Source organism: Prionailurus viverrinus, chromosome B4, assembly GCF_022837055.1.
Source record: "Prionailurus viverrinus isolate Anna chromosome B4, UM_Priviv_1.0, whole genome shotgun sequence".
Classification (NCBI taxonomy): Eukaryota; Metazoa; Chordata; class Mammalia; order Carnivora; family Felidae; genus Prionailurus; species Prionailurus viverrinus.
The window spans coordinates 22,189,961-22,206,375 of NC_062567.1; the positions used below are offsets into that span (position 1 = coordinate 22,189,961).

Below are 16,415 nucleotides of genomic sequence, written 5' to 3' on the forward strand. Positions count from 1 at the left end.
TCACCTGTATGTTTTTACTTGAATTCAGAGTGGATTACACATCAGACTTAAACAAAACATTAATTTGTTGTATTCCAAGAGACTTATTTTCCCCCCTTTTGTCCATGTCACAGTATAATGTTTTTGCCGATACTGTTTTCTCACAAGGACGTACCAGTACAGTTCAAAACCAAAACCAAAACACAGCCCAAATCTTTTCACACTTGGGAATTATGTAGGGGAGCATGGGGACTATATTAAGTAAACTATTTTGCTCTTGGGATTCTTTTATTGCCTTTTCAATAATTTAATTATTGGAATCAAATTATTATAATAATAAATAATTAAATTATTTTCAATAATTTAATATACCTGTATTGAAGCAGTATTTATATACCTGCACTGAGGCAGTATTTGTGGGAGCAGACCAACATCAGCTATTCTTATTTGTGTCTAATTTGTAACAAAATGTGATACATGGTTAAGAAAAAAGAGAAATTTCTAATCTGTCTTTTTAACATCTCTTTTAGCCTGCTCTTGAGGTTCACAGATGATACTTTTGATCCAGAACTTGCAGCAACGATAGGTAAGCCTGTATTTAAAAATTCAATAGAGGGGCGCCTGGGTGGCTCAGTCGATTAAGCATCCGACTTGGGCTCAGGTCATGATCTCACGGTTTGTGGGTTTGAGCCCTGCGTCAGGCTCTGCTGACAGCTCAGAGCCTGGAGCCTGCTTCTGATTCTGTGTGTCTCTCTCTCTCTGCCCTTCCCCTGCTCACGCTCTCTCTCTCTCTGTCTCTCAAAAATAAATAAATGTAAAAAATTAAAAAAAATTAAATTAAATTAAAAAAAATTCAATAGAAATGCCACATATTTTCTTGCCTTCAGTCTGTTTTATCTGATTCCTTCTAGCCTTCATCTCACCACCCCATTGCTTCCATGTCTGTTGCTTTCATGTCTTCTTTATCTTTCAAGGCTCAACTTGGTTTCATTAAATTTCTGGAGCCTTTGTAGATCTCACCAAGCAAAACTAACTTTATTTGTTGGTTCATGGCACTTTGTTTTATCACTGTGGATATTATGATTATCTGTACACACATTTCTTTCTTGTACTATGCATTGTCTTTTATTTAGCAGCATATAATTATCTGAATATTTATTGTATGCCAGGCATTGTCCTGAGAGGTCGGGTTATAATGATGAATAATGCAGACTTGGTGTCTCTCATCATGGACCTAACAGTATCACCTACTAGTAGACTGTGTTGCCTTTTTAGCGTTTGCTACAGTATCTTGCATATGTTCTGAACTCAACAGGTTTATTGATATTAGTTGTTAAAGATTGTTAGAAGCAGTAATACCTAAGTGGCTTTTTAAAATGAAATTTAGATTGCCTGAAAGTGGTTTGCTACACTAGCTTACTAGAATACATGAGAAAATAGAGCTAAATATTTTGGTGTGTCACGGGTTTAGGGAGTAGATGACAATAGAAAAGTATCAAGAGACAGCGTGCAGTATATGAAAGAGCTGAGTCAGAGCAGGATAGTAGTCTTGGCTCTGCCTTGAACCAGTTGTCTAGATTTTGAGCAAGTCCTTTAACTTCACTGTTTTCAGAGAGATAATACATTTTTCTTACAGCTCTAAAATTTCATGATCTGATGAGCAGAATGTAGTAAATACGATCCTAGCATTATTATTAGGGAAAATGAGTTTCTCTTAACTGGCTTTATTTGTTTTCATTTATTGTGTGTGTAGTTATTTTTGTTTCCTTTTTTTTCAAATGTTAAATAATTTCATACTTAGAGAAAGGTTATAAAAATAGTACAAGAATTTTTGCATAGCCCCAAACATTAATATTTATGCTTTAAACATATGCTTTGTCATTCTTCCTTTACATACACATACCAGTATTCTTGTTTTTTTTTTTTTAATTGAGAATAAAAATGGAGATATGATTAACCTCTAAATACTTTGGTGTGTATTTCCTAAATGAAGATGGGTACAATTCTACTCTATATAGACAGATTTCATTAATTGTCTCCCTAATGTCTCATTTAGAAAAAAAAAGAAAAAACTATGTTTTGTTTCTGGTCCAGGATCCAGTCCAGGATCACACACAATTTAGTTGTCATTTCTCTCCAGTCTTTCTTTGTCTTTCATGGCTTTGACATTTTTGGAGTTCTTACAGGTCACTTACATTGTAGAATATCCTTCAATTGCATTTGTCCAAAGTATCCTCATGGTTAGATTCAGGTTATGCCTTTTTGACAGGAATTCTTCAAAGTGTTTCTCAGAGCATGGTGGATATTTGTACCATTCCTGTGATGGGATTTAGGTTACTTAAAGTGACAAATGCCAAATTTCTTTACTATGAAGTGTCATTCTGTCATTCTAACTGTGGTGGTTATCAAACGGTGATTTTTCTTTTTTTTTTTTTTTTTTTTTTTTTTTCCTTAAATTTTTTTTTCCACGTTTATTTATTTTTGGGACAGAGAGAGACAGAGCATGAACGGGGGAGGGGCAGAGAGAGAGGGAGACACAGAATCGGAAACAGGCTCCAGGCTCTGAGCCATCAGCCCAGAGCCCGACGCGGGGCTCGAACTCACAGACCGCGAGATCGTGACCTGGCTGAAGTCGGACGCTTAACCGACTGCGCCACCCAGGCGCCCCCAAACGGTGATTTTTCAAGTCCCATCATTCCATCTACATTTCTTATTTACAATTCTGTAAGGAGGAGGTCTCTTTTTTGTTTCTTTCTATCAATATGTACTCACAGTGCCTCTAAATGTTTAGTCAGTTATACCAAGCATTACTTAGCTTTTGTGTGGCATATTAACATTTACCGATTTACTTTTATGTGTGTGAAAAGGAGTCATTTAAAACACTAGTAATTTAGGAGCACCTGGGTGGCTTAGTCGGTTAAGCATCGAACCTTGGCTCAGGTCATGATCTCATGGTTCGTGAGTTCGAGCCCCACGTCGGGCTCTGGGCTGACAGCTCAGAGCCTGGAGCCTGCTTCAGATTCTGTGTCTCCCTCTCTCTGTGCCCCTCCCTGGCTCACGCTCTGTCTCTCACTCTCTCTCAAAAATAAAATAAAAACATTAAACAAAATTTAAAACACTAGTAACTTAAAATCCATTTTAATTTGGCTTTTATATATTACTTGTTCCTTTAAAAAATTGGTAGTAAAACTTCATTTCACTCAGAACAGGCCTAACAATGGATAGTGAGGAGAAGGGGTAGTAACTGGCAGGAAAATAAATTTGCCTAGAGTTAAAATTTTACTCAGGGAATGATCCATATAATATAAAGCCATCTGTCCTCATTTCAAACCCGATTGGAATCTGGGGAGTATGATAAATTATGTGTTGTCCTTACTGTTAAAAAGACTTTGTCTGCTTTAAAAACAAATACTGAGGTTGTGGCATACTGATGAGTATATACATAATTTGTTCCCCAGATGGGCCCTGGGTCTTGAAAAGTATCTTTTACATTTAGGCATCAGATTATTTTCTGCCTTAGGTTATAACTAACATACACGTGAGTTTTTAAAATAAAAGCAATTAGCCCGTTTGCTATAATGACCTTGTAAAAGGTCCACATTGTGGAAAATTAGTATTTTATCAATAAAATAGTAAGGAAAGCATACTTTTATCTTTCAGTAATATGGTGAGACACTCAAGTTTTTGTCTTGTATAACATATCCTTTTAACATATTTGTTAGATTTTTGAGTCTGAGGATGGTACAATAAAGTTGGCATTTTCTTTTTTTCCTTTCTGGCAGTTGGCCAGAGTAACAACAAAGAGAGGGAAAAAGTAAAACACATACGCTGTATCCCACTGAACTAGAAGAGAGCTAAAAACCCTAGGCCACAAAATAGGCGGAATGTCTGCCAAAAGCAGCGAGAATAAGCAGGCTGCATGTGGGAAGTGGAGCGAGGATACCACAGCTATAGAGCTTGGAACCAGCAAGAGATGCTTCATGAAACCAAGAGGCCCACCCTGAGATGCAAAACCAAAATCCCTTGTTTGCAAAAGCAACATGGGCTTTTAAAGCTGATGGCAGGAGTTTCCCTGTACCTGATTTGATTCTAAGAAGTTGGGGAGATGAAGCCAAACAGGCTTTTTTTTTTTTTTTTTTTTGGCATTTTTCTGTCTCTGTAGCAGTGGGGAAGAGATGTCTTTGCATCCTGAAAACCTGAGGGCTGCCTGTCTCCAGTGGCTGTTGAGAATTAAAAAAAAAAAAAAAAAAAAAAAAAAAAGATTCTCATGTAAAACCCTGAATCAAGACAAAGTTTTTCTGGTCAAGAACTGGAGTCACTATGGCCTTCTTCATGAACCTCTTACAAATAGCTTATCCAAAAAACCCCCAACCTCCTTTAAAGATGAATTAACAAAAGGATTTCAGCTGAAGGCCACTCCTACCTTTCCAGAATCAAAAAGGAAGAAAGTAGCAGAAAAACCAAGGACAGATAAAGCATACTCAACAGAAAAAATACTTCTGTAAGGGAGTTGAAAATCATGTCCAACCATTTTGTTAATATAGAACACTTTTTGGGGGCGCCTGGGTGGCTCAGTTGGTTGGGCATCCGACTTCAGCTCAGGTCACGATCTCGCGGTCCGTGAGTTTGAGCCCCGCATCGGGCTCTGGGCTGATGGCTCAGAGCCTGGAGCCTGCTTCAGATGCTATGACTCCCTCTCTCTCTGCCCCTCCCCTGTTCATGCTCTGTCTCTCTCTGTCTCAAAAATAAATAAAATGTTAAAAAAATTAAAAAAAATAAATAAAACACTTTTTGGAAGTATTTACCACTGAGAGCACAAAGCAGTGATAGAAGAGGTCAGGGAAGAGATAGTGTAGCCGCATGAGAAAATGCAATGTAAGCTGATTGAGCAGAAAGAAAAATAAGGTAAGAAAATAAAACCATCGCTGCAATGAAGGTGAAATTAGAAGGATCACAAGGGACAGTAGAGACTGTGGAAAACAAAATAAAGGACAGGGAAGCTAGAAATGGAAAAAGTGGGTGGAATTTATCAAAGTGAATAAAAATGTTAAAACACATTAGAGAAAATGATGTGGAAATCAGGAAAGGAGATTCAGCATATGTGTATTTGAATCTTAGAAGAAGAAATAGAATGAGGCAACAGATACAAAGGTATAACCCAAGGTAATTATTTCTGACATAAAAATAAATACACAAAATTGTAAGAATATATTGAACAGGTTTTTTGTTTGCTACGTAGGGGTGTTTGAAAGAAAAAGGCATAAAGTTTCTTTTTCTGCTGTGGCAAGGCCATATGATGGTACTTAATCGGCTGCATAAATAGAACTAATTGAAATGGTAAGCATCGGTTAGATCTTGTAGAAATTAGTTACCTTAATTTCATATAATTTGATTACATGGGCAAAATTGGCTTCATGTTAAGGTTTTTATTTTTATTTTTAATGTTTTTGAAGTTTTTGTTTTTTAATTTACTCTGTTTTAGGTAACTTACCTTTGAGTAGAAAAAGTGCTTTAAGTAAAACTTTTTTTCAAATAAAAAAATTAGAAAATTTAAAACGAGTTCTCTACTTAAGATAGCTCACAAACTGTTCCTTAATCTGGTTGTAAGACATAATTGCTAAAATATATGAAAATGGTTTGAGGTTTGATACATTTCAATGTAGACAAATTTTGGTTGTGATTGGTTGACTTAGGTCAGTGATTCTTATTACTCCCTTGTTAAGCTTTTAAAAATATTAATGAGTGTGCCCTCATATTACCTGTGTTTGGCTTCTAAGGACAAGCGGCCAAATCTGTTCCATCCACAAGTTACCTTATGGTTTGGGCTGACCTAACAAAATGACAATTTATTTAAAATAGTGACTTTATATATCTTGTTTAATGCCATAACACAAACCTGTTAAATTATTTGGAAATATTAGGTAGTTAGAAGAAAAATGTAACTATTCTGTTTCATGTAATTTCATTCAGTTAAACATTTTAATTGGAGTAAAGCAATAAAAAGGGCTCTAGCATTTCTGTATTTAGAATAATGACAAATGGTCTTCATCATATGTAAATAATTTCTTTTTTCCTCTTTTACTAAGGGTTTTATTGGGAGAGAGTATGACTTTTTTCATATGCCTTGTCAGCACTGATTAATGGTTGATAGACTTTTTAATACGGAAGGGTCCTTGCTTTCCTAGATAGGTCTTCGCTCATATATTTGACATATTTCTGGATTATGTTGACTAATAGTTTAGGAGTTTTACATCTGTTTTTGTACACAAGATAGTCTTATTTTTTAAAAAACAGAATTTTATATTAAAGTTGTATTGGTTTATAAAATGAAAGAGTTTTGGTTTATAAAATGAAAGAGTTTTCTATCTTTTAAAATTGTCTTTATTAGCTTCAATATTGGAACTATCTGTTCTGTAGAGGTTACATTTTACCTGTGAGTCATTCTGATCCTTCTCCCTTCTTTACCATTCTAACCTCTTCCAGTTTTCTATTTCTTAGGACAGCCTTGGGAGTGGAACTGGGAAAGCCTCCCAACTTATCTCTTAAGTTAATTGTTTATGCTTTTCCTTCATTTCTAAATTTGGATGTTTTTGTAGTCTGTCTTTTCTTAGGAACATATTTATTTAATTGTTCGAGAAATTGCTTCATTTTTTTCCTTCTTCCTACTTTTCTTTTGGTTTATTTTGTTAGTTTCTTATGATGAGTATTAAGTTGCCTTCTTTTCAGTCCTTATTTAATAAAGATATTCTTGAAGAACAAGTTTGCTGTGCCCCGTAGGTTTTAGTAGGGTGTCTAGTACTTTTTCATTGCACGCTAGATAGTCTGAATTTTCAGTTTAGCTTTCTTTGAACATTTGAATTTTTTTATTTTTATTTTTATTTTTTAAGTAGGCTTCACGCCCAGTACAGAGCCTACTGCATTGTTTGAACTCACGACCCCAAGATCAGGACCTGAGCTAAGATCAAGAGTCAGATGCTTAACTGATTGAGCCACCCAGGTGCCCCAAACATTTGAAATCTTTGATTTAGGGATGTGTTTCCTAATTTCCAGGCTATTTTGTTGTCACTTTATTTCTTATTTATTGGGTAATGATATTCATTTGGAGTAAGACCATCCAACCCTCTACCAGCTTCCTGTCCATCAGCAGGAGTCAAGTTGGGGTGTTGGAATTCAGCCTACTTCTCTCAGAAGACCTTCCTCCACCCCCCTGCCCCCCCTACCCCCCCGCTTTCCTCTCAAACATTTTTAAACTTCCTATTGTTTTTTGCCCTAAAATCATTATTGTTTGTCCCTCTCTGAGTAGTCATCACAAAAACCCCTGGCCTCCCACGTTATTCTTCATCTCCCAGACTTTAATCTTCATGAGATTTTGTACATCTTCATTTCTCACCCCTAGCTTCCACTCTTTCTTAACTCTTAAAACATATTTACTCTATCCTCTGGGTAGCAGAGCACTTCCCTCGTTTCATTGTTGATACTTTTAAAGTTGTTTGTAAACTCAGATTTGGAGATCTAGGTCCTTATAATCTTGTTCCCCATTGGATCCTTAAAGCTCTTATAGTATCCCTCTTGATGTCCCCTTCCCCTGATGTCCTCCACCCTCCCTCCCACCAAAAAACTAAAACCCAGGTAAAGCAGCAAGTTTTATATTCCTTGATGAGAAGGGGGAAATTGACTTAAAGAGGTTAACCTCCTGCCTATCTAGACGTCACCTTCTAGACCTCAGTAAGAGAGCTGAGACTGAACCCAGCCTCCTAACTTCTAACTTCGTAATCTTTTAATCACAGCATAGTAATACAGAAATAAAAAGGATCAAACACAGGTTTGAGCAGAATGCCAAAAATGTTAAACATGAGAAGGAAGCAACAGAATTAAAATATATCAGTTAATTAAATGTGAATAGATCCAGGCCTCCTAATAATTTATATTGTCAAATGGAATTGAGGAGTACTTAAATAATGAGAGGTTGAAAATAAAGGGATGGGCCAGGCAAATGTAAACAATACAAAAGCAGAGGCAGTACTATAAGGTAATTTAAAGTAGAATTTAAGGTTAATGCACTTGACATAATGAAATAGGACAGTTACAATAATAAAAGGCCCAATTAATTAGCAGTGTAGTTATAACAGTCTTAAACAAGTAGGCACCAAACATAGATGAGATATATATATATAAAACCAAAACCTATTCAAAACACAAGGGAATAGTATGATGAGAATACAGTTATATTAGGAGATTTGTTATATCTTTTTCATAAATCAAAAGACACAAATGCGGCCATAGGGAAATAGCATAACGCAATCAACAAATCTTTTTTTTTTTAAACTTTTTTTTTTTCCAACGTTTATTTATTTTTGGGACAGAGAGAGACAGAGCATGAACGGGGGAGGGGCAGAGAGAGAGGGAGACACAGATTCGGAAACAGGCTCCAGGCTCTGAGCCATCAGCCCAGAGCCCGACGCGGGGCTCGAACTCACGGACCGCGAGATCGTGACCTGGCTGAAGTCGGACGCTTAACCGACTGCGCCACCCAGGCGCCTCTCTTTTTTTTTTTTAAAGATTTTATTTTAAGTAATTTCTACACCCAACATGAAGCTTGCACTTGCAACCCCAAGATCAAGAGTTGTATGCTCTACTGAAAGTCAGCCAAGCACCCCTTAATTGACAAATCTTTTTTTTTTATTTTTTTATTTTAAAAAAAAATTTTTTTTTTCAACGTTTATTTATTTTGGGGACAGAGAGAGACAAAGCATGAACGGGGGAAGGGCAGAGAGAGAGGGAGACACAGAATCAGAAACAGGCTCCAGGCTCTGAGCCATCAGCCCAGAGCCCGACGCGGGGCTCGAACTCACGGACCGCGAGATCGTGACCTGGCTGAAGTCGGACGCTTAACCGACTGCGCCACCCAGGCGCCCCAATTGACAAATCTTTTAAGTGAAGAAGTCATTACTTTAAAAGCCCATGGAAAAATTTTACAAAATCAGTGTTAGACTTAGCACCAAAGTAAATCTTAAGTAGGAAAGAAGCAGAAATAATACATGTTCTCTGATAATTTATTCTTTCAGAAAATATTTTTGATATGTTCTGTTACTAGCATATATTTTTTAAAAGTTATCCCACAGTAATACTGACTTTTTTGGGGATACAGGTTTTTTGAATTTTAACGTGTATTATACAAATTTGTATAGTCATTTAACTATTACCACAGTCAAGATATTAAGCAGTTTCATGATCCCCCCAAAAAACTATTGCCTTTTCAGTCTTATTTTTTCCTTGCCTCTAGCCCCTGAAGACTGCCCCTGCTCAGTCTTCATCACTATAATTTTATCTTTTTGAGAATGTCATGTAAATGGAATATATTATGCAAACTTTTTAGACTTTTTTCACTTAACATAGTATCTTTGAACTATATCCAAGCTGTTGCACATCAGTCATTTGTTTCTTTTTTTTAACGTTTGTTTATTTTTGAGAGAGAGAGAGAGAGAGACAGACAGACAACATGAGTGGGGGAGGGGCAGGGAGAGAGGGAGACACAGAATCCGAAGCAGGCTCCAGGCTCTGAGCTGTCAGCACAGAGCCCAACGCGGGGCTCAAACTCACGAACCATGAGATTATGACCTGAGTTGAAGTTGGATGCTTAACCGACTGAGCCACCCAGGCACCCCGTCATTTGTTTCTTTTTATTGCTGGGTTGTATTCCATTGCATGGATGTTGCAGAGTTGATTTATCCATCCACTTATTATAGGACATTGGATTGTTTCCAGTTTTTGATGGTTATGAATAGACCTGTTATAAACATTCAGGTACAGGATTTTATATAAGTATTAATTTTTATAACCTTAGAGTAAATAGACCAGTAATAGGATTGCTGGATCATATGGTAAATGCATGTTTAACTTTCATCCATTTTTTAATAGAGTGATTGCATCATTTTACATTCCCACTAGTAGTGTATGGAAGTTCCTGTTCTCTGCATCCTCCCCTATTACACTTAGCACAATCAGATTTAAAAATTTTAACCATTCCAACATGTATGTCTTGGTAATCTCATTGTAGTTTAATTTGCATTGCCTACTGATAAATGATGTTGAGTGTCTTTAAAGTTCATATTTGCTAGCTAGCTATCTGTATTTTGAGTGTGTGTGTGAAGTGTGTAAATCTTTTGTTCATTTAAAAAATTTTTTTCCTTATTGTTGAGTTTTGAGAGTTCTTTATTCTGCATGTAAGTCCCTTATTACATGATATGTGCTTTGCAGATATTTTCTTAGTCTGTGGCTCCTCTTGTCATTCTCTTAACAAATTTCTAAAAGCAGAAATTCGTAATTTGATGAAATTCAATTTGTCAGTTTTTTCTTATCAGTAGTGGTTTCAGGGGCGCCTGGGTGGCTCAGTCAGTTAAGTGTCCCACTCTTGATTTTGGCTAAGGTCATGGTCTCATGGTCATGATATTGAGCCCTGTGTCTGGCTCTGCCCTGGGCATAGAGCCTCCCTCCATCCCTCTCTGTCTCCCTCTCTCTCCCTCTGCCCCAGGTGTGTGCACTTGTGAGCTGCCTGCCCCCTCAAAAAAAATGATGGTTTCAGTGTTGTACCCTTTTGCTTAACAGAGGGTTGGAATGATTTTCTCCCTATGTTTTCCTCTAGATGTTTTACAGTTTTATGTGCTACTTTAGGTCTGTGCTTCATTTTGATTTAATTTTTGGGTACAGTATAAAACATATATGAATCAAAGTTCTTTTTCCTCCTCCCCTCCCCCCTCCTCCTCCTCCTCCCCTATTGTGTATATGTTCTAAAATCATTTGTTGAAAAGACTGTCCCTTCTGTACTGCATAGCTTTTGGACCTTTGTAAAAATATCAGTTGTTTATATATGTGTGAGTCTGTTTCTGGGCTCTGTCTCATTAATTTATTTGTCTTTATGTCAGTGCCTTACTATCTTGATTTCTGTAGCTTTATAATAGATCTAGAAGTCATATATTGTTGGTCTACCAATTTTGTACTTTTTTCAAAATTATTTTGGTTATTCTGGTTTCTTTGCATTTCCCAATTAATTTTTATAATTAGATAGTTGATTTACAAACAAAAGCTTGCCAGGATTTTTGTAGGGATTGCAGCTGAATCTATATAGAACAATTTGGGGAGAATTAACCTTTTAACAATATTGAGTCTTATGATCAGAGAACAAATTAAATATCTCTGTTCATTTAGGTCTTTTAAAATTTCAGAGTGGTTATATGTTTTTTACATCTTTTGTCAGATTTAGCCCTAAATATTTAATAGATTTTTATTAAAAGATGGTATTAAAATTAAAAAAATCCTTTGCTAATTGCTAATATATAGAAATACAATACATTTTTAAATGTTTAGTTTGTACCTTCCAACCTTGCTAAACTTGCTTAATAGTTCTAGGAACATTTTTTTTTTAATCCCGTATATTCCATTGAATTTCTACATCTTTTTCTTTCCCATCTGGATGACTTTTTTATTTCTTATTGCCCTGACTAAAAAAAAAAAAAAAAAAAAAAAAAAAAAAAAAGTTGAGAGAAGTGATGAGGGTTGATATCCTTCTTTTATTCCTGGTATAAAGGGGAAAACATTAAGTCTTTTACTATTTAAGTGAGATGTTAGGTGTATTTTTTTGTAGATGCCCTTTATCAGGTTGAGAGATTTCCTTTCTGTTTCTAGTTTACTGAGAGGTTTTATCAGGAATGCATGTTGAATTTTGTTAAGTACATTTTCTGCATTTGTTGAGATGATCATATGAAGTTTCTTTTTTTAGTTTAATGTAGTAAAGTCCACATTGCTTTTTTCAGTGTTAAATCAACCTTTTGTTCCTAAGATAACCCCACTTGGTTATGTGATGTGTTGTTCTTTTATACATATTTGATTTAGTTATGATAAAATTTTATTTAGGATTTTCATCTGTAGTCATAAGGGATATTAATCTATAGTTTTTAATTACATATATGTATATATAAATATTTTTATTTGAGAGAGAGAGAGAACCCATGAGTGGAGGAGAGGGGCAGAGGGAGAGAGAGAATCTTAAGCAGGCTCCATGCTCCGCACAGAACCCAACATGGGACTCTATCCCATGACCCTGGGATCATGAGCTGAGTCAAAATCAAGAGTTGGATACTCAACCTCCTGAGCCACCTAGGTGCCCCTATAGTTTTTTAACTTTAATGTCTTTGGTTTTGGAATCAGGGTAAGGCACAACTCATAGAGTGACTAAGAAAGTATTCACTCTTCCTCAGTTTCCTGGAGGAGTTTGTTTAGAATGGATTATTATTTAAATGTTCAGTAGAATTCACTCTGGCCCTGATATTTTTTTGTGGAAAGGTTTGTAACTATAGATTCAATTTCTTAAATAGATTCAGGGCTCTTCAGTTATCTATTTTATTTTTCATTGCGGTAAACTATACATAACACAAAATTGACCGTTTTAACCATTTTTAAGTTTACAATTCAGTAGCATTAAGTACATTTGTATTGTTTGCAACCATCACGACTACCCGTTTTCAGAACTTTTTCATTACCTCAAACACTAGGAACTCTTTGCCAGTTAAACTATAGCTCTCACTCCACTTCCCCTTCAGTCTGCAGCAACCTTTATTCTGCCTTCTATCCTTATGAACTTGTCTATTCTAGGTCCCTCATATAGGTAGAATCATACACTATCTGTCCTTTTGTGAGTAGCCTATTTCACTTAGCATAATGTATGTAAAGTTCATCCATTTTGAAGCATATATCAGAATTTCATTCCATCTTATAGCTTAATGTATCAGAATTTCATTCTATTTTATGACTGAATAATGTTCCATGGTATGTATAAACCACATTTTGTTTATCTGTTCATCTGTTCATGGACACTCAAATTGCCACAGCCTTCTGTTGTGAATAATACTGCTGTAAATATTGTTGTGCAAGTATCTGAGCTCCTGCTGTCAGTTCTTTATACCCAAAGAGTGGAATTGCTGCATGATGTGGTAATTCTATTGTTAGCTTTTTGAGGAAACATCAAACTGTTTTTCACAGTGACTGTACCATTTTACATTTGACTACTTACTCGTTTCTTTAATTTCTTCCAGTAGTGTTTTGTAGTTTTCAGTGTGAGTCTTAAAACTCTTGGGTTAAATTTATTCCTAAGTATTTTCTTTTTGGTGCTGTTGTAAATGGAATGGTTTTTAAAAATTTTCTTTTTAGATTCTTCATTGCTAGTGTATAGGAATGCCACTAATTTTTGCATGTTGATCTAGTATCCTGCAACTTTGCTGAATTCATTTATTCTAACAGATTTTTTTTTTGTTCGGTGTATGTGTGTGTGTGTATGTGTGTGTGTGTATAGGATTAGGATTTTCTACATACAAGAACATATCATTTGTGAACAGAAATAATTTTACTTCTTCTGATATGGGTGCCTTTTATATTCTTTCCTTGCCTATTTGCTCTGACTAGGATTTCCAAAACTGTGTATAATAGAAGTGGTGGGGGTAGATGTCCTTGTGTTGTTCTGATCTGAGGGGAAAAGCTGTCAGTCCTTCACCAGTGAGTATAATGTTAGCTGTGAGGTTTTTTGTTTTTTTGTTTTTTAAGTTTATTTATTTGGAGAAAGAGAGAGTGCACAAGTAGGGCGGGAGGGAGGAGAGGGCGGAAAGAAAGAGAGAGAGAGAGAATATGAATATAACCCAAGCAGACTAGAGAGAGAGAATATGAATATATCTCAAGCATACTCTGCACAATCAGCACAGAGCCTGATGAGGGGCTCAAACACAAACCTCAAGATCATGACCTGAGCTGAAGTTAGACACTTAATTGATTGAGCCACCCAGGCACCCCAGCTATGAGTTTATATAGCCTCTAGCATGTTAGGGAAATTTTTTTCTGTTTCTAGTTTGTTGAGTGTTTTTATCATAAAAGGATGTTGAGTTTTGTAAAAATCCGTTTTCGTCATGAATTGAGATAATCATGTGTTTTTCCCCCCTTCATTCTATAATGGGATATACTAATTTGATTTGCTTGTATTCTACCAATCTTGTATTATAGAAATAAACTCACTTTATCATGGTGTGTAATGCTTTGAATAGGCTGCTGAATTAAGTTTGCTAGTATTGTGTTGAGGATTTTTGCATCAATATTCCTCTGGGATACTGGTCTGTAGTTTTCTTCACTTGTGGCATCTTTCTCTGACTTTGGTATCAGAATAATGCTAGCCTTATGGAATGAGTTTGGAAGGGTTCTTTTCAGTTTTTGGAAAAGTGAGGAGGATTGGTGTTAACTCTTTAAATATTTGGTGGAATTTATCAGTGAAGCCATCTGGTCCTGGCCTTTTTTGTTGTTGTTGTTGGGAGGTTTTTGATTACTGATTCTATCTCTATTAGTTATGGGTCTCTTCAGATTTTCTTTAAAGTCAGTTTTGTCAATTGTGTGTTTTCAGGAATTTGTTCATTTCACCTAGGTTGTATATAATTGTCCATAGTATTCTCTTAATAGCCTTTTTTTTTTCTGTAAAATTAGTAATGTCCCCACTTTCATATCTGAGTTTTGTAATTGGAATCTTTTGTTTTTTCTTTGTCTAATTAAAAGCTTGTCCATTTTGTTGATCTTTTAAAAAAACCAACCCTTGGTCATTGATTTTGTCTATTGTGTCAATTCCCCATATCCTTTATCTTGGTTCTGATCTTCATTAATTCCTTCTTTGTGTAGTTTGCTCTTCTTTTCTAGTTCTTCAAGGTATAAAATTAGGTTATTGATTTGAGATAATTATTTTCTTATAATGTATGTATTATAGCTATAAATTTCCCTCTTAGCACTGCTTTTGCTACATGTCATAAGTTTTGGTATATTGTGTTTTCATTTGTATGAAAGTATGCTCTAATTTCCCTTTTGATTTCTTCTTTGACCTTTTGGTTGTTGTTTAAAGGGTGTAATTTAATTTGCACATGTGTGTGAACTTTCTAGTTTTCTTTCTGTTACTAATTTCTAGTTTTATTCCATTGTGATGAGAATACTTCATATGATTTTAGTCTTTACAATGTATTAATAATACTTGTAGACAACATATAGTCTGTCCTGGACAGTGTTTCATGTGCACTTGAGAAAGCTATTTATTCTTTTATTTTTTATTTTTTTATGTTTATTTATTTTGAGACAGAGAGAGAGATGAGAATGGGGGAGGGACAGAGAGAGGAGACAGAGAATCCTGAGCAGGTTCTGCAGAGGGCCCGATGTGGGGTTTGATCTGACAAACCGTGAGATCATGACCTGAGTTGAAATCAAGAATCAGACTCGTAACCGACTGAACCAGGTGCCCCCAAAACTGTTTCTTCTCATGTTGTTGAGTAGAATGTTCTATTGGTTCTTACTGGTTTGTATTGTCATTCAAATGCTCTATTTCTGATTGGTCATCTATCTGATTGTTGTATCCATTATTGAAAGTGGTGTATTAAAATCTCCAAGTAGGGGTGCCTGAGTGGCTCAGTCAGTTAAGCATCCGACGTTGGCTCAGGTCATGATCTTGGCAGTTTGTGGGTTCGAGTCCTGTGTCGGGCTTTGTGCTGACAGCTCGGAGCCTGGAGCCTCCTTCAGCTTCTTTGTCTCCCCCTCTCTCTGACCTTCCCCCACTCATGCTCTGTCTCTCTTTCCAAAATAAATCACATTAAAATAGTAAAAAAAAAAACAAAAAAAAAAACAACCCTCCAACTAATGCTGTATTTCTTCCTTCAATTATGTGAATGTTTGCTTTATATATATTGGGATCTTTTCTTTGGTGCATATGTTTATAATTGTTACATCTTCTTGATGAGTTGACCTTTTTATCAATATATTTTGTCCTTTGTCTTTTGTAATAGTTTTTTTTTTTTTTTTAATTTTTTTTTCAACGTTTATTTATTTTTGGGACAGAGAGAGACAGAGCATGAACGGGGGAGGGGCAGAGAGAGAGGGAGACACAGAATCGGAAACAGGCTCCAGGCTCTGAGCCATCAGCCCAGAGCCTGACGCGGGGCTCGAACCCATGGACCACGAGATCGTGACCTGGCTGAAGTCGGACGCTCAACCGACTGCGCCACCCAGGCGCCCCTGTCTTTTGTAATAGTTTTTGACTTAAATTCTATTTTGTCTAATATTATTAAAGCTACTCCTATTCTTTCTTGGTTACTGTTTGCATGGAATATCATTTTCTGTCCTTTTACTTTCACCTTAAATGTGTCTCCAGCTTGAAAGTGAGTTTCTTGTAGACAGCATATAGTTGGATCTTTTAAATATATTTATTTGTGTATTTAGCTAGTATTTATATATATAAATTTTGATAATCTCTTCCTTTAACATAATTACCGATAAGGAAGGATTTACTACTGTGTGTCATTATATAGAGTTTTTGCCCTTTATTTCCTCCAGCACTGTCTTCTTTTGGGTTTAGTTAATTTTTTGTAGTGATA

At 35.8% G+C, this 16,415-nt stretch overlaps 1 protein-coding gene across 1 annotated transcript in view; it reads left to right on the top strand.

Moving 5' to 3' along the window:
- RAB18 (RAB18, member RAS oncogene family) overlaps positions 1 to 16,415 on the top strand; it is a 37,231-nt gene that overhangs the window by 4,480 nt on the left and 16,336 nt on the right. Inside the window, exon 2 of the mRNA XM_047867370.1 lies at positions 510 to 565. Within this exon, the coding sequence (XP_047723326.1) occupies positions 510 to 565 (56 nt within the window). The remainder of the gene's footprint in view (positions 1 to 509; positions 566 to 16,415) is intronic.